At 47.9% G+C, this 19,348-nt stretch overlaps 1 protein-coding gene across 1 annotated transcript; it reads right to left on the bottom strand.

Annotated features, from left to right (window-relative positions):
* Positions 1-7,913: 7,913 nt before the first annotated feature.
* Positions 7,914-18,985, bottom strand: UTP11 (UTP11 small subunit processome component). Its single transcript, XM_082614557.1, has 8 exons — positions 18,827-18,985; positions 14,258-14,319; positions 12,937-13,039; positions 12,314-12,427; positions 11,722-11,815; positions 11,495-11,625; positions 9,426-9,536; positions 7,914-8,702 (listed from the first exon to the last, which is right to left on the bottom strand). The coding sequence occupies exons 1-8, from the start codon at positions 18,887-18,889 to the stop codon at positions 8,619-8,621; spliced, it is 762 nt and encodes a 253-aa protein (XP_082470683.1). The 5' UTR covers positions 18,890-18,985; the 3' UTR covers positions 7,914-8,618.
* Between the last annotated feature and the right edge of the window lie 363 nt (positions 18,986-19,348).

The following is a 19,348-nucleotide window of genomic DNA, read 5'->3' as shown; positions in this document are numbered from 1 at the left end:
TTGATGAGAAGAGGCAGGACAGATAACCCCCTCCAAGAATCACAGGAGCGACGGAGGGATAAATTAGGAGGTTAGGATTAACATATACACACTACTGTACATAAAATAGATAATCAACAAGGACCTACTGTATAGCACAGGGAACTATACTCAATAATCTGTAATAACCTATATGGGAAAAGAATCTGAAAAAGAATAGATATATGAATATATGTATAACTAAATCACTTTGTTGCACACCTGAAACTAACACAACATTGTAAATCAACTATACTCCAAAATAAAATTTGCAATTTTTTTAGAAAAGAAAATGCTTTAGGACCTTTCCTAGCTTCTCAAAAAAAACAAAAACAAAAAAAACAGTCCTAAGTGCAAGTATAACCCTATCCCCCATCTCTCTGTATCTTGACTTTCCATCTGTGTTCACATGACTGCGTATAACTCTCATTTTGTGTGTGCCTCCTCACTGAATGGTATTTTTTAGTTAATTCAATCGATTACAATAATTACACAACGCCCCCCAAATTCTTCCTTTTCCCTTTTGAAAGTAACGCTCCGGCCCTGTGCCGGGGAGAGGGGGCGGGGGGGCGGCGGGTGTCTCCAGCCCCAACTGGAAGATGCTGACCTCGACATCCCCAGCTCCCACCAGAGGAGGGCCTATGTCATAAGACAAGGCAGAGTAGGAGGCGTTGCCTTCTGTGTGCACACTCATGCGCCACCTGTGCCCATGAACACGTGGGTAAATACACACACACACACACACACACACACACACACACACACACGCATACACTTTGGTCCTACCCTGGTGTTATCCCCGCCATGGAAGAAACTTCATCCATTATTAGAAAGAACCCATGAAGGGGGTTTCTTGTCTCACTGTCCTTCGTCCTCTGGGAGCTTCCTTGCTCACACTCACGTAGACATACGTGCTCACACGCCATATACGCACACACAGGGCAGTGCGAAGAGGAAGGGAAGAGAAAGGCCAAAAGAAGAAGGTAGGTGAAGACAGTGCATGTGCCCAGAGGGCAGCTCCTGGGATGGGGGCGGCAGGGTGCCCGGGGTGCACTGAGTGGGAGGGAAGCTTCGTGGCTTCCTCTCTTCCCCAGCCAGCGACCAAAGGTCAGCCCAGGCGGCTCGGCCACGTGCGGTCCACCCACCCCCATCGGGTCATGTGAGACCAGGACCAAAGCCTCATCAACACGCCATTGTCCTCCAGAGCCCAGCCTTGTGCTGGAGGGAGCAAGCCCCCTCCAGCCCAAGAGCAGTCAGTGCCCCTCCAGAACCTGTGGTCCCCTCCTGAGGGGACTCTCTCAGCCCCCACCTTAAGGACAGCTGCCTGATGCTCAGGCTAATGCTATCCTCTTTGGGGCCTTCCGTCCCCTTCTGAGAAATGGGAAGGAATCAGCTTTCCCCTTGCACTGAGAGTGCCTGGGGTGGGAGTAGTGAGTGAGCAGGGGGAGGAAAGGCCCTCTTTCTCATGTGCCCTCCGAGGGGTGCATATACCACCCCATGCCACCCCCCTCCCCGCCCATTCCCCACACACTGTGGAGGGGAGAGAGAGTAAAGCAGAGAGGGCCCAAGAGTTGCCCTGAAGGTCATCTTGCACGTCAGCACAGGGATGGGCCCCAGAGCCCCTTGCGCCCTGGCTCCTAGCCTGGACCACAACACAGGCTCCATTGACTCCTGGGCACCCTCTTTCCCAAGATGCACGCAAAGCTGTGGGCTCGTGGTTCTGGCCCACGGGCCCCTGAGTCCCACAAGGCTCCATGGGGCCTAGCCCCACAGGACTCACCCAGGAAAAGAGGCCAGAGCTGGCTGGCTGGACGGTGTGGGTGGAGGCAGCTGCCAAGGGGCTGGCAGGAGAGAGGGAGATGGCAGGGATGGACACTGCACCTACCCAGAATCTCCTCGATCCAGGCTAATGGCCCTCATGGCCAACCCCTAGGCCTTGCCCTACCCAGCCCGGAGTGGAGTCAAAGATCCCCAGTGCCTCCTCTACCCACCCCTAATCCCTGCTGACTCCTTGCAAAAACAGGGACCTCTGCCCCAACACTGAGACTAAACCTAGGGCGAATCCACCCTGGCCCACCCTCTGTCTCCTACAAGGGAAGTCAGGTGGAGAAGGATGGTTGTGTCTGCGGGAGGGGGATCACAGGAAAGCTGGTCCCCTGTAAGGGGAGGGCTGCCCCAGCAGGATGACAGAGAGATGATTAAACCCACAGAGAAGATTGATAAGAGAGCTAAACAGCTGCAGCTCTGCAAGGTGGGCTGGGGACAAATCTCATCTTGTCCTGGCGGCACTCTAGGGGGGCTGGGCCAGCCTGGCTGAGCTCGTGACCTACACATGCTCACCCGGCAGAGGTTGGGGTGGGGGAGGGCTGCTCCCACCTTCTTCCCCCACCCCCAGGCCTCTGATGGTGACTTCCAGAGCCCAGCTCTCACTCCTGCCGGCCCGGAGCTCGGCCCCCACTCCACACCCCCCTGTACTTAGGCAGCGCATCCCTTCTCATAGGTGCCCCCTTCACCCACGGCATCTCTGCCACAGCTCTCACTCTCGTTATTATTAGATGTGATTTACAGCGGAAACGCTGAGTCAGACAAACCAAGACTCCCCAGGCAGAGGCAGTGGAAGAGGAGAGTCCAGGGGAGGTGGCCCTCTTGAGGCAGGGTTCTCGGAAGAACATGAGGAGATGGGGGGCCGGGATGAGCTGGAGGGTCATCTCTCCTGTTTCTCCTGTTTGTTCCAGGACCAGGATCCTCATCTGGGTCTCTTGGACGTTCAGACCCCTTTTCGGATCCCCACCCAGGTTTTCAGCCTCTGATCTTCCTCAACAAGTTGGAAGAGAATAACCCAGGGATCCAGAAGTCTTGACATCAAGGTGGTTCTGACGGGCCGTTTCCTCATACCAGGGCTCGTGGTCCAAAGATGGAGAGAGGCAGGAAAAGTGCATTGCTGGAGTCCCATCACCCCACTGTGCAGCAGAAAACACAGTCACTGTGCGCTCGTGTGGGCGTCCGAAGGCACCAGGACACGTGGGGCACAGTTCCTGCTCCCACCTTCTGCCGAGGAGCTCTGGCGGGCAGGTCCGTCTCTGCTCCCTAGGTCTCTGACTCCCTGGCAGGGAGGAACTGGGCATTGTTGCCAAAAATAAACGTTCGCTCTCCCGCTCCCTGGCTCCCGGCTCCCGCTCATTAGGATGCGTGGCGTTTGGCTGCGGTCCCACACCTTGCAGCTCATTATAAATATGCAGTCGCTGCTGGCGCTACCCCAATCATCTCTGCAATCAGAGCTTTTAATTAGGTTAATTAAATTGTATCAAATCGCGCAGGGACGCAGTTCACTGATGCTGATGAGGCAGCCAAAACAGACCCCAGCTCCTCTGCTAATGAAGGCCGCTGCCTGCCTGCGTGGCGAGGGAGCCCAAGCGCATAATAAACAGGCGCACCCTGTGGGAGGAGCTGCTGCCCAGGCCCTGAGCTCTGGGGACCTGGCCGGGCTCCAGCTGCAGCAGAGACTCCCGCCCTGGGAGACCTTCGCCTTCACTATAGAACTAACCGGGGCAGCTTCTGGAGCCCAGGCAGGTGGGCAGGGTCGGGGTTCTGAGCACCTGCCACCCTTACACGGCAAACTTAGGTGTGCCCCCAAGCTTCACGGGCTCCATCTGGGGTTTCCACTTTCCCTCTTCCCCAGCATGGCCCGACCAGGCCAGGACCCCATCACACACACACACACACACACACACACACACACACACACACACACCCCACCCCACCCCCACCCCCCCAGACTGAGACTACAGGGCTCATCCAGCCACTGCTGGCCTAGTCTCCATCTGCCATGGAGGCCATCTGCCCGTCGGGGTGGGCGTGGTCTATAACTCTACCAGGCAGTAGCAGGAGGTGGTGGCACCCCTCAGTCTCCACGTGCCAGATGGACCCTGCATCTCCCCACCTACCACTCCACCTCAAGAGCCCTCTCTGAGGGAGGGACACTTGCCCTCCGACCCCCTGGGATCAAATTAGCTAGAGATGCGAGACGGTCCCTCATTCCTTAGCCCCTGCCCGTCCTGAGATGGCTGTCCCAGTCCCCTGGCAATCCACAGCTGGCCACGGGGGGGTCCACAGGCTCCAGAGCTAGAGAGGGCCCTGCAAAGCTCCTCCCGTCTTTACGAGGGAAGGGAAGTGCTGCCACCTCCAAAGGGACTGTCCCCAACGCTCTGCTCAGCCTGGCTCCAACCCCCTCCTCTCAACCCCTCTGTCACTGGCCTCAGTGTGGCTGAGCAGCTGAGGAGAAAAGATGGGGAAATTTTCAGTGCTCTCGGGACATGCTGTTTCTGCTGTAGAAGCTGGTTTTTTGGCTTGGAAAGGTTTTTTTTTTCCACCCAGTAATGTGAAAACATGAAACCTGAAACCAACCCCCCGACATTTGCCACCGCAGAGAGAAGACTTTGGGGGAACTAGGAGAGAGCTGTAAATGAGTCAGGCTGACTCAGGGCAGGGGGGGCTGCCCAGCTGCCTCCGGGGCACCAGAGTTTCATTAACACTTATGGTCTAGGCTTGACCGTCAGGTGACAGACGACAGGAGGAGAGGAAAGGACTTCCTTCCCACCCTCAACCCCAAACACAGCAGTCCTCAGATAAACTCCTCTTGCAGAGAAGCAGCTAGGTCCTTGGCTCTGTCTTGCACCAGCCTCTACTACCACCCTCGCAGCACCGCTGCCCCGACACCAGCCAGGCTGCTCCCCTCACACAAGAAAGGAAATGGCCATGGCCATTACCAGGGCCATTGAGGGACGCAGCCAAGACTGGGTAGGGAGAACTAGATACCAACTCCAGTTAGGAAAGATACAGATTAGACAGCACTTCCCCAAAGGAATAATGGATTCAGGAATAAGGAACAGGGAGATTCCTTATAGGGAGTCTGAAGAAGCAGGAGAGATTTTTTCCCCCCGACTGGAGAAGCTAGGAAAGGAAGGCAAGCAGAAGCATGAACTGGGCCACCTCCTGAACCTCCTAACTCTACTCGCTGGACTTGGGAAAGGAGGCTCTGCCTCTCGGCGTTGCGTAGCTGCTCTGGGCTCCTTCCCTAAACTTTCTGCTGAGACAGACCCAAGGGAGCTGAGCGGGAGCCCTGCCAGCAGGGACGCCCCATGACCTGGCTGGCAAAAGAGAGCGCACCCTCTGACCCCAGGAAGCAGCTGCACAAGAAACCTGCTGACACAGCCCCAGGACGGTATCTCAGGTCCCCCATCTCCTCTGCTCTCCTGGGGCTGCGGCCCACCCTTCCCCAACACCCCGTGCATGAGGCGGCTCTGTGAACCGATGCTGGGAGAGCTTGAGGAGGAAGGGAGGCCGGCACCATTCACCCACTCGCCTCTCCGTCTCAAGTCCCAACAGGCCCCAGCCTCACCGGCCTCCACAGGTAGGCAGGGCGAGTCTGCATCTGCTGGCTGCCTCCCCTGCTGGAGGCTGTGCAGCTCTTAATTGTTTGATGCCCCACAGCCAGCAGCGTGGGGAGAGAGCAAGCCGTAAACAGACACTCAGAACTGCACGTGGGGAGACCCCACCATGTCTCAGTGGAACCACCCTCTGGACGACTTGGGACTCCAACACAGGCTTCCTCCATGGTCCTCACTAGAAACGTGAAGGGAAAGCCCTTTCCTGCCCAGTCCTTTGGGGGCCACACTTATCTCATGCTAGGGGAGCAGGGATGGAGAAAATCTTTTTTCACAAGAGCTCTACCATGTGGCATTAAATCCAATAAACAAATGCATACTAAGCACCTATGGAGTACTGGGCATTTCAACAGCAGCACCCTGAGAGCTAAGCCCAGTGAAGGGGCAGCAGCTCCACCTACTGGGCCCTTTCCCACCCTGTCGCCAGGAATCAGTTCAGTACAAGATTTTATTCAAAAATACAGGGCTTCCCTGATGGCACAGTGGCTAAGAATCTGCCTGCCAATGCAGGGGACACAGGTTCAAGCCCTGGTCCGGGAAGATCCCACATGCCGCGGAGCAGCTAAGCCCACGAGCCACCAACTACTGAGCCTGCGCTCTAGAGCCAGCGAGCCACAACTACTGAGCCCACACGCCTAGAGCCCGTGCTCCGCAACAAGAGAGGCCACCGCAACGAGAAGCCCGCACACCACAACGAAGAGTAGCCCCCGCTCACTGCAACTAGAGAAAGCCCATGCTCGGCAACAAAGACCCAACGCAGCCAAAAATAAATAAATAAAATTAATTTTTAAAAAAATACAGTAAGGCCTAACACTCTCCTGCTTCAATCAGAAGGGCCCTAACAGGTGGCAGTGAACTGTGACTAAGCCAGGCTGGTTGGTTCTCTGCTGGAGAGTCCTGAGGCTTCCATGTCACCTGTGTAGCTGCTGCTTTGGAGACTTGGATTGTACAAACCTGAACGACACGTGTCCTGCCAAGAGAAATGTTCTCCACCTCTGCAAGCTGCCACATTCCCCCGGCACAGCCACAGCAGGGTGCCACCAAGAGCCCAAAGCACCCCTGGACCTGGAGGGGTGGATCCAAAAGAAACAACAGTCTCTTTCCCAAGCAAGGAGCCAGAAGTCTGAGGTTCCAATGGGCACTAAAACGTCAAAGCCCTTGGCCTATTTTCAGGACCCATGAGGCTGGAGCCTCTTAGGTTAAACACAGGGGCAGCCAATCTCTTCCCTTAGAATCCTCGGGCCTCAGAGACAGCCTTCAGTTTAAGAGCAGCTCAGGACCCCTAGCTTTATTCCCTTACAGTGAGTACTCTGACTTCTACCCTGGAACTTCGTACTCAGAGAAGATGGACCTTCCTGCTCCATTTGGCCTGTGCACCTACATAGCATTTGATGACTTGTGGGTGTGTAATCTGCGTGCATGAAACCCTAGTGGTGTGTTCGTGCACACACCTGTGTTTACGAAGCCTTGTGCATCTACTACCCTGAGAGCCTAGAAAGTGTGTGCACCTTTGTGTGGGCGTGCGCTTCACCAGAAGGCCTTTAGGTATACCTCCACCCTCCTCCCACCTTCCTCCCCAGCGGGGGCAAGGCAGCCACAGCAGCAGCATCAAGCAAGCTGTTCTGTCCCAGGAACAGACTGCTGCTTGATCTGTTTGATCCTCTGTCCGACGCCCACGGGATGAGTCCCTTTCCTGACTCAGGTCTCAAGTCTCCAGATGCCTCTGTCATAAGACTATCAACATTTACTTAGCACAGCACTTCTCCAGACTGGGAAGCACTACGTTCCTGAAGGCAAAAGCTGCAATAGCTTCTAGTCCCCTGGCCCTTCTTCCTGCTTTCCAGGGCTCCCAGATCTGAATCCCACTGAGTACACCCTTAGGAAACAGGCTTTCATTTCAGGCTTTGTATAAGAACATAACAGTCATAGGAATGTATTAAGTGTTAATAACTTTTCTTTTTAAATACCTGCAGAAGGACGCTGCTCTTCCCCCTCCAGGGGGTGAGGTGTACGCAAGCCTCCCAGAATCCTGCTCCTCAAACACCTGCTCTAAGCACGCTCAGCCCTGTCCTGACTGGCCTCGGCCTACCATCCCTGTGTGTGCAGGTAAGGGAAGGGTGAGACTCTGGCAGGTCTATGTGTCTCCCGCACACACGCTGGGGTATCTATTTCCAGGGTGAAGGCCTGTACCAAGCTATTTATAGCCTTGGAATCAAGAGCTGGCCAGGAGGGCAGGAACAGAGAGCCAGGTCAGTTCTGATCTGAGCTTCATCAATAAAGAAGAGGTGCCCCTGTGAGTTCCTAATTCCAAGGGTTTCTATCTGCAGCTGTAAAGTGTAAAAGAAAAAAAGTCCTTCCTGGCTAACTTATGCAGCCACCTAAATACCCAATAAATTAAGAATGAATGGGGGTAAAATCAGTCTATCCACTGGTTAAAACATTATGCAAACATTAGAAATATTTACTTTAATTTTTACTATGAGCATATATGACTTTTAAAAATTTAATGATGTAACAAAATGGAAAAGAGCTAATGATTTAATAGTAAGTGGAAAAAGTAGGCCATAAAGGTGTTTAATTACAACTACAAAACACAAAAACCAGTGCCAACCTCTACAAAATGGAGGAAATCAACCAGAATGCACTTGATAGTTGTTCACCTCCATTTCCCTAACCTCCTAGCATAGTTAAGTATGCAACAGTTATCTGTCGTTCTTGAGTAAGTATTGGGATTAGAGATGAACTCACTTGTTTTCCAAATCTGCTATATAAAAGATTATGTAACTTTTATAATGAAAAAAAATGAAAGTATATAAAAATAAGACTGATTTCAGGGAATTCCTTGGTGGTCCAGTGACTGGGACTTGGCGCTTTCACTGCCTTGGGCCTGGATTTGATCCCTGGTCGGGGACCTGGGATCCTGCAGGCTTCGCGCAGCGGCCAAAAAAAAAAGACTGATTTCAACAATTCAACAACCCACAAACAATTTAGACAGGGGAAGGGGCTTTAACACTGTTCACATCAAATGTCAGATCTATAATAAATTATGGTTATAAACAGGAAAACCAAGTCACTTAGACCAGTGGAATCTGAAGTTACTGGAAAAAAAAAAACATAAACTCTTCCACGTGGAATGACAGGCTTATCTATAACACTTCAACGTTTTCGACGACTCTCAAATTTGTAAATAGCTGGAGAGTTGACTGTTTCTTTCTTCACCTTCACCTTCTGAGTTTTATCCTACAAAAGAGTAGAAAGTTACCAGTAAATAGTAGGAGAGGTCTGTGTAAAACAGAAAGTTTAATAAACTACCTATTAGAAAGCCCCTAATTCAGCCCGTCTCAATGTTCAAGAGAGACAAAGCCCTTTGTCCTAAGGCATCCCTGACACGATGAGTCAAGTTCTCCCCTGGGCATCTATAATGAGGCTGGCTGTGCAGAAGTTTTTGTGAAACTTGAGAAGAAAGGTACTCAAGTCATTATTTTGTAGGGCTTCTTCTCTTATGGAACCCCAGTTGAGAAAGGCAGACCAAAATGATCTGCAAAGCTGAAAAACTTGACATTTAGAGGAATGATAATATGAAAGGGGCATCTTATATTCCTTAGCTCTGCTATTTAACTACACAATGTTGCCTATTTTTAAACACCAGTGAGTGACACGCATTGTTTTATTAACCTGTTTAAATGTTACAGATAGCTGCTCATAAGCTATAAAGTTCATATGCCACCCGATCCTACCCTTTGCTGTTCCAAAGCACTGACTAATAAGCAAGCCTCTTATTACCTTCTTAATCAAGGAACATTTCAACACTGTCAGAGTAAGACACTGGCTCAAACCACTGCCCCTGAGGAGCAGACATTTTCACTGGGGTTGGTTTACACACAGCTGAAATCCAGTCTCAGTTTAGAACTTTACAAGGAAAAAAATAAAATAAAATGAAGGCCTAAGGCTCTCTCTCCTCACCAGAAGATCTTTGCGAGTCTGAATTTTCTGTGCAATAACAAACAATTTCTTCTCACGCTCAATCCGCTGTGTCAGGCAGTTATACTGCTTTTGCCTCTCTTTCGCTATTTGCTGCAGAAGAAACACACATTTTCAGTAAAACAATTAACAGGATAAAAATGAGTAAGAAACTGTTTCTTAATCCACTTGGGCCAAACGCATAAATGATTTCATCAATTCCCTCCTTACCCCAGAATCCACGTAACAAGTGACTCTGAAGTTGGCCATTTTAGGAACAGCACATTCCAGAGCTCCATGGAATCTTGGAGACTTGCCCATGGACGCAGGTTCACCTGGAGCGGAATCAGGACTGTGCCTCGAGTCTCACAGATCCCAGGAAGCTTTCCACTACTACACTGAGCTGTCTGAGCATCCCGGTTACCTAACGTGCAGGAATGAACCAGTGCTAGAAACCCTACACAATGAGTAGAGAAGCAGAGAAGGGCCACCGGGCAGTGTGCTGGTGTCAGAACCGCAGAACTCAGAGAGCAGAAGGACTCTGTCAGTGGAAGCTGACCTGAAAATTCTCACTGCTGATGGCCCCTCAAAGACCAATGGTCCTTCAGTGTGGGGGGATCACAGACCTCTGAGAAACTGATGAAAGCTTTGGATTCTTTCTTGACATAAGTGTATATATGTATTTCTACAAATTCATACAAACGTATATACCCAGTCACACAAAATTTCAAGGTGGGAAGAAGGTGTTCATAGACTTCCTAAAGCCCATTCGTGGATTGTCCACCCCCTCCAAGGTACAGACTAAAAACTCCCTGGCAAGCCACCCACCAGCAGTCTCTTAATAAAAATAATTTTGCTTTAAACAAGACAGTCAAAAGAAACAACACCACTAGACAAAAAGGGCAATCCAAACCTTCCCAACTTTTCAAAAGGTAAGATGGTGAACTATTCTACACAGGACTTTGGAACACCAATCTCTTTAGGGACTACTGCAATACTTGAGAAGTGTCAGCAACACAGCTAATTGAAAATACAACTACATGACAAAGAGGGTTATCACTAGAACACCAGTCAGCTGGCTCCTCGGCTGGAAGTGTTATCTACACAGAGGGGAATATTACTGGGCCTCAGATTTAAACAATTCACCAATTCTAGCATAGTCTCACAGCAGTGGTTTCAGACAGCTTTTGTTTTCACTTTATTGCACAGACTGTTGATTTATGGGATTACCCAATATAATCAAACTAATTACGGGTATTTATATTACTAAAGCAAGTTTAGCTGCCTCTGAGCTAGAGAAGCTGCTGTGAAATTAAACAAAGCTGATGCAGTGTAAATGATTCAAATCAAAACAGAACAGCTGTCTGCCTGAAACACATTGACAGCATTTTTTAAAATGAATCAGTCAGAAGTGAGAGTTCAACTCCAGAAGACTTGGAGAAAAAGCATGTCTTCTGCACAAACCCAGTTACAGTGGTGGAAAGCACCGTAAGGACAAGTCAATACAAAATTTGGGGTACAAATGCAGAACATGAAAGACCTTTTGATGTGCATATTCACTGTTAAAGGTTTAATATCAAAGTATACCAAATCCCTTCATCTTCAGTGTCCCCTCCTTTCTCTGCCTTTTAAAACTGTTGGCACCTGTTACAAGCATTGAAAGCACAAAGCCCAGGGTCAGAGGTAGGATTCAAATGCAGACCTAGGGAATTCCCTGGTGGTCCAGTGGTTAGGACTCGGTGTTTTGCCGGGGCCCGGGTTCAATCCGTGGTCAGGAAACTAAGATCCCGTAAGCCTCGAAGCATGGCCAAAAAAACAAAAAAACAAAAAAAACAAATGCAGACCTAAAGGCCAGAAAGTAAGCTCCTGACCACTATGCTACACGTCCTCTAATCTTAGAAACTAAGGAACCCTCCTCCACTTCCATTCCCATCACCAAATCCTCCTTCCACTTCTCTAAGAGAACTTAGTAAGTTTTCCAAAAATAATCATTTTAAATGCAGTAGGGAAAAAAAAAAAAAAGAACCTAGATTCCCATAAACTCAGACCTGAAGAAAAATGGAGAAAGTTACCTTAAGTCGAGTCTGACTGTTAACTCCTTTCACTTTCTCCTTCTGCAAGGTCTCTATCGTAGGTCTGTTAAAGACTCTGTCGACTAGTTCTGGGGCTGTTCGCAGGTGAGTTGCAATATCAAACTGTTCGACTAAAAGTCAAGACAATCCTTAAGGCGCTGTCTCTAACACCAAACAACACAGACCAATATGCTGGACTGTCCCAGAAACTTTCAAACATTTCATACCTTCCTTTTTGGTGTCAAAAAAAAACACATGCTTCTTCTGTTGCTTCCCCTGGAAATCCAGCAGATGGAGCTCTGATTTTAGTCTTTCAATTTTCTAGGATACAGAATATGGTCTCATTTTATATTGGGTTCTTCTAGGGTATCAGAAATGAATTTGCACAAGTTTAGACCATTCCACATCATTATCACCAGCCAGCAAAGAATTTGCTTCATTCTTTTAAAAGAAAGGACCGCTAACATTTATCAAGCACCAACCACATGGTAGGGGGCTAGCTAGGCACTACACAAAACTCATTTAATCCTTACAACAATCCTATGAGATAGAAATGTGGAAACAGCCCCAGGGAAGTTAATTTGTCCATAATCATGGGGCTAATGAATGGCAGAGCCAGAGTTTAAACCTAAGTCTGTCTCAAACTTGACCTCTTTCCACTCCACCATGCTGACTATACTTTTAAACCATTATCATAATTAAGTGTACTTTAAGACTGGAAATGCCAGAAGAAATCAACTTACAACTCGAGATCAATGGATTTCTATTTCTCTTCTTCACCAACAAAAACATATCAGAATAAAGAGTTTTAGTTGTTACCTTAGCTTCTGCAACCCTTTTCATTTCTATATATTTGACATCCTGAGTTCTCATCAGTTTCAGCTGTTCTGGAGTTACTTCTTCCTCAGTCTCCTTAATAACATGAACTCCATCCTAAAATCCAAATTTAAAGGATATGTTTCCTATTAGATTAAAATCATTAATAAGTTGTTGGTATAGTTCATGGCTGGAACAAAGACAACCAAAGGCTACATACAACAGCAACACAATGCACCAGGCCCCCAAGACACACATGCAATTCAGCACCTCCAATCACCCTCTCAGAATAGCTCCAGGCATCAGACTACTCCAAACGCATGCTGCTCATGAAGGGGCAGCTTTGCCTTGCATAATGACCAGGAGCACCTGACTGACCAACTGGAGAAGAGCTAAATAAACCCCAGGGTCCTAGCTATCCATCTCCTCTCTCATCCTTATTTTCCTTGTTGAGTTGGAGCTTAAAACACCAACTGAGGGACTGCCCTGGCATTCCAGTGGTTAAGACTCTGTGCTTCCACTGCAGGGGGCATGGGTTCAATCCCTGGTTAGGGTACTAAGATCCCACATGCCATACGGCATTGCAGGGAAAAAAAAAAAAAACAACTGATCCATTAGGCACCCACCTGGAGTTTAACCCGAGTCATTTTATAGTAGAATTCATCTGGATTTTTTTCAAGAGCCTTCTTCCGGAGAGCTCTAAGGTATTTTTGCTTTTTCTGGTAGTCACTGAAAAGCAAGTTAAACAAGGTTCATGGCAAAAAAGAAAAAAAAAAAAACACAACGAGCAAACTTTACAAGCATCTAATGATACATACAAAAGGAAACTCAAAAAAGCCAAAGGAGTGACTACATTCAACTCACACTCCAATGTCACACTCCAGTGTCAGATGTTGAGCTCATCTCTTTGTGGGTCCTCTCCTATCCCTGTTCTACCTGAAATTAACAGTCCCCATTTCACGTTAGTTTTACTGCCATCTACATCATTACAGGGAGAGACCCAACAAAGCACAGATTACAACTCCTCAGACGGGGTTCTGATGCAAGCTTGGGCACCAAGTGACCAAATAAGATTCAGAAACTACACGTTGTAGTATAGCATAGTGACTAGAATCGTGGACTCTGGAGCCAGACTGTCTGGGTTCAAATCTTGGCTCCACCACTTCTGGCTGAGTAATCTTGGATAAGTTAGTTAACCACTCTGCATCCCAATTTAATCTGTGAAATGGGTGTGATAATAATAGTATCCCCAAAGATTGCTGGAACAAATGCATGTAAAAATGGTAACTCTCTTAGAACACTGCCTGGCCTAATAACAGCACTCAGTTATTATTATTTGCCTGAAAAACTATGGGACCCAGAGCAATCCACTTAATCCATCACCAGCTGCTCGGGGGGCATAAAAAGGACCTCAGCTGACATGCATGGCTAACAAATAATTATAAAATGTTTTGTAAATAAAGTGCTAAAGAAGAAGAATAGAGATCATTGTTTTATAAAATGTTTTCGAAGTTCATTATCACCCACACTCAGTCCCATGAATCCATCTTTCACATGTCTTCATTCCACACCACACATGGTGATGTAAGAGACTCAACAACTGGAATGTTAGGTTCTATCTTGAACTTCAAGAAAAGGGAGAGAAAAAAGATTCAGCGTTTAGCTCAAACACCAAGGCAGAAGCAACCAAAGTCACTCTGAGAAAATGATGTGGAACAACATAATTAAAAAAATTCTCAATGCAACTACAGTTAAATAAATAACGCTCTGCCTAAACAAAGAGAGAAGTTTAGGGTCGCAGAAAAGTATCTGACAGGCTGCCAGAGCTTTGGCCATTCTATCAATGGCAGGAAATCATCCCCTGCTGGACACTCAGGCAATTCAGCTGTAGTACAGGGAGGCTGTAAGCTTTTCTGGCAGCACCGCTCCCAGAAAGACTGTACTCACTCTGCACGAAGTTTGTAATCTTTCTTTTTCTCCAGCAGGCCCAGATGTTTTCGAAAGCTGGGCTAGAAGACAAAAGGAAAAAAAAAGTGCTTAGTTTCCTCAGCAAACACATACCCGAATCAACAGGACACCTGACAGGAACAAGAATCTCTGGAGCATTCAGTAAATCCATGTCCTGGCAGCCAATGTGCTATCCTGTTCCCTCCCCTCCTCCAACTGGGCACTGCCCAAGGATGAGAGGCCAATGCAGGTGCCAGAGAGGTCACAAGTACTGCCATAGTAGGCTTCTTGGCCTATTAAGGACAGAGAAAGGCAACAATGACTCGGCACTAAGAAAGCAGTTGCCAGTTGTACTAAAATTACTACAGACTTAATCCAAGGGTTTATAAAATACTATGAAGGGAAAACATAGTAACAGGGAAGCAACTGTGGTTAAGAGAGCTAGCTAAATTTAGAGTCTGAAGAACTGGGTTCAAATCCAAGCTTTACCTCTTAACAATCTGTGACTCTGGGCACTTCACTTAACATCTCTGAGCTCCTGTTTCCTAGCTATAAAATAACAACAATAAGACCTACTTCTCACGACTATCCTGAGGATTTAATGAGCCTCTGTAAGTGGTAGTTGCCCGCACACAGCCTGGCACATAGCAGGTGTCCAGCATATGTGTACTGTTATTATTCTAATTTCGGTACTAAGCATGAGAGAAAACCAAGTATGACAGAAAATACTTTCTCTGATACAGAACTTGGATAGCATGAAGGTACAAGGATAAATCTTGGTATTATCTTTCTACAAGCTATCACTACTTGAGCACTTAACCTACGGCAAGGTCAGTGCTAGATGCTTTTGCCTACATCATCATAATAGGCCACATTTATTAAGAATTACCGTTAAATTTTGCGAAAATTTGAAAATATAAAATTAAAAGAAAGAAAAGAAAATCACTATAAAGAATTTGTATGGGGACTTCCTGGTGGTGCAGTGGTTAAGAATCCGCCTGCCAATGCAGGGGACACACGTTCGATCCCTGGTCCGGGAAGATCCCACATGCCGCAGAGCAACTAAGCCCATGCGCCACAACTACTGAGCCTGCGCTCTAGAGCCCGCGAGCCACAACTACTGAGCCCATGTGCCTAGAGCCCATGCTCCGCAACAAGAGAATGCACCACAATGAGAAGCCCCCGCATCGCAACTAAGAGTAGCCCTCACTCACTGCAACTAGAGAAAGCCTGCGTGCAGCAATGAAGACCCTACACTTCCAAAAATTTTTTTAAATTAAAATAAAAGAATTTGTATGTACTTTTACTTTGCTTTGTAAAATCTAGGAGTTTTGACATTCCCAGAAGGTAAAAAAAAATTCCTGTTCTCTTGTTAGGATAAGTATGTAACATGAGTAAATAAAATTTTTATCAACGTGAAAAAAAAAAAAAGAAATACTGTTACAAAGCAATCTGCTATGCTCATTACACACAATGTCATTTATCCCCAAACAATCATGGAAAGAGGATAAAGCAGGCACTACTGTTATCCCAATTTTCCAAAAAGGGAATGAGGTTTAGAGAACAACTTGCCCAAGAACATAGACAGAACTAGTAAGTGGCAAAGCTAGAACGAGACCTATTCTATCTGGGGCCACAGTCTGATCTTCCCCACCCTCCTACACTGCATCCTCTTCCACTTTGAATATTCTCGATGGTTGAGGCAGTACATAAACTCCTCTACTGTTTAAACTTGTATAATAACTTGAGTGGAAATTTTTTATTTCTTTATTTATTTGTTGGATGCATTGGGTCTTCGTCGCTGCACGCAGGCTTTCTCTAGTTGTGGCGAGTGGGGGCTACTCTTCGTTGTGGCGCGTGGGCTTCTCATTGCAGTGGCTTCTCTTGTTGTGGAGCATGGGCTCTAGATGCGCGGGCTTCAGTAGCTGTGGCACGCAGGCTCAGTAGTTGTGGCTCGTGGGCTCTAGAGTGCAGGCTTCAGTAGTTGTGGCACACGGGCTTAGTTGCTCCATGGCATGTGGGATCTTCCTGGACCAGGGCTCGAACCCATATCCCCTGCCTTGGCAGGCGGATTCTTAACCACTGCACCACCAGGGAAGTCCTTGGGTGGGATTTTTAACAGCCTCCTCTCATCCTCTATCCTTGAAGTGATGCAAGAAATAACTCAATATTTAAAATAATACCCAAGCCCTCTCTTGATCATTATTATTTTAATTATAGCAGACAAAGAGAAGTTGACAGAGAATAAAGAAAGAAAACTCAAGGGTCAAAAGAGCAACAAAGTGAGGCAGAAATCTTGAAATTTGTCACATCCACTTGAATGTACACCGGCCAGGAGGAAGCCTGGCATTGAATCTGAAATAGTTCACGTAATTATCCCCTCCATACCAAGTATTCTCCAGAGCTCCCCCAATGCCTCAGTGAAGACCTATAAGATAAAGTCCAAACTTTACCCAAATAGGGAGTGCTCTCGTCAATGTGTTTACCAACCTTTCCAGCATGGCCTCCTCCTCACCTCTCCCACAAAGACCCCTCTCTTCCCACTCAGACATGGCCATGTCATGCTCTTTGCCTCTGTCTTCTCTACGAATCCAAATCAACTACCCACAACTGTGCCTTTGGACACACTATTCAACCTCTTTAAGCATCAGGTTCATTTGTATTGATACAAATGAGGATAACCTCTGCCTCACAGGAATGCTGTAGGATTATACAAGATAATCCTTGTACAGCAGGTTGGGCTGTACCTAGCATACGGTCAGTTCTCAAAAAGTGACAGTTATGGGACTTGCCTCGTGGCACAGTGGTTAAGAATCCACCTACCAATGCAAGGGACATGGGTTCGAGCCCTGGTCCGGGAAGATCCCACATGCCGTGGAGCAACTAAGCCTGTGCGTCACAACTACTGAGCCTGCGCTCTAGAGCCCGCGAGCCACAACTACTGAAGCCCGTGCGCCTAGAGCCCGTGCTCCGAAACAAGAGATGCCACCATAAAGAGAAGCCCGCGCAACATAATGAAGAGTAGCCCCCGCTCGCCACAACTAGAGAAAGCCCGCGCTCAGCAACGAAGACCCAACACAGCCAAAAATAAATAAATAAAATGAATAATTTTTTTTAAAGTTGACAGTTATTATCATTGCCTTCCAAGTCCAACAAGTTTCACTGTGACGCTTTCTCTCATCATCTCTCCTCTTCCCACTCATGTTCCTTATTGAGCATTTTTGTTTGTTTTTTAATTTGGCGGTTTTTTTTCCCCTTTCTTTTTTCTTCCCCCCTCTTATTGGACATTTTTTTATGCATCTCTTATAAAGTTGCTTCTTTATTCAACTTTTAGTAGCCTCTGGATTCAAAACACTTGGTCTGATCCCTGGCTTTGCTGACTGCCACCTATAGCTGTATGTCTTTGGGCAAATTACTTAACCTATCTGAGCCTCAGCTTCCCCATCTGCAAATGTAAGAAAATAAGAGTACCTACTCCCACACACTCTTGAGAGATAAATGAGATAATAAGGGTAAAGCATTTTGCACTTTGTCTGGCTCTGGCACACAGCAAGCACTCCTAGCTGTTATTATTTTTAGATAGATCCACAAAGGGGTCCAAACAAGGTGGCAAATTATCGATACACTACTCCCAGCACACCACTGAGCACACAGCAAGTGCACAATAAGTGTCTGATAAACGCTATTAAGCAGGAAGACTGAACTGTGGTTGGGAGGCCTTAGTTCCATCCCATCCATCAGTGACACAGCTTTAGACACATCCTTCTCTTTCTCTTCCCCATCTGTAAAATGAAATTGCACCAGACATCCCTAAGGGCCTTTCTGGATCAGATACTGTGTGATTCCTGAGAACAGAAGAATAAATTGATTCTGCATATATTAAATGAATTTCCACTCCACCTCTCCACACAGACACACCCTCCACAGAAGTCCTGCAATTGTTTATTCGGTCTGAATTTGGTGTTTGTGACTGGGCAAGTCAATTCTGTTCTTTGAACCTCAGTTTCCTCATCTGTATAATGGGGTTGGAAAACACCAACATTACATGGTGAGACATAAACAAAAAGCGTACTTGGCAGACCTCCATGGATCTCAAAGCCCAGGCATGATGATGATAGCACATTAATTAACTCCAATCTCTTCGGGATCAGCCCGCATACACAGCTGACAGGGCTGAGCATCTTTAGATGTGGATTCCAGTTCCAGCGGGACACTTATTGGCTGTGTGAACTTCGACCTCAACTTCCCCAGAGAAGATCAAGCACTTTACACACAGTATCTCATTTAACTACTTCAATGAAACCTTGCAAGATAGCTTTGATTATCTCCCAGGAATAGGGACAGCTGTGCTCTCCTAGCTAGAACGACCACCCCCTCCTCCCCGAACCGCGAGGGTCCGCCCCAGCCACGCCTGCGTCGTCAGCATATATTTGCATGTATTTACAAGCAACATCTCCGCACAGAAAAGGCCAGGACCAGCAGCTGGGTGGGGGGGTGGGGTGGCAGGGCCGGGGCGAGAATAGCACATGGGGCCACCGGCCAGCGTTCGTGGGGCCTGTGCGGTCCTACCTGGCTTCGCTCTCTGTGTTCCCGCTGCCGCGACTTAGCCGCTTTCCGAAAAGCCGCCGCCATGCCTGCTCAGTCCTGGAAAAGCTCAGTAGACAACGCCGGTTCCGCACCGCCTCGTCCACTGACCCTACCGGATATAGGCCAAGCCGCCAGAGGTTTAGAACCGACCCCTGCCTTCCTGCAGCCTATCCAGCGCCTGCTTTTCCGGAAATGCGTCATCTAGCAAAAGGCGTCCACCCCAGGCTGCTTCTGGGAAGTGGAGTTCTCTAGGTCTAGCCTCGTGACTCTACAACAGCCAGTTCTTATTCGCCAGAGCCTGTCCACGTGTACGGTGAGTTCGCCTTCGTGATCCGCTCTGTTGGCACCTGGGAGCACCGTGGCTGGCACTGTCCTTGGGCTGAGCTGGGTCTGGAGTGTGCACATGTGCAGTCAACTACAGCTCTGCTCCGTTTGCCCTGTTTATGCGGTGTATTTGTATACACTGCTAGGTATAAGATAGGTAACTACTTTAGAACTGACTGT

This window comes from Mesoplodon mirus, assembly GCF_964341445.2.
Source record: "Mesoplodon mirus genome assembly, chromosome: 3".
Classification (NCBI taxonomy): domain Eukaryota; kingdom Metazoa; phylum Chordata; class Mammalia; order Artiodactyla; family Ziphiidae; genus Mesoplodon; species Mesoplodon mirus.
Note: the sequence above shows the minus strand (reverse complement) of the source record. Positions and strands in the feature narration are given on the sequence as shown.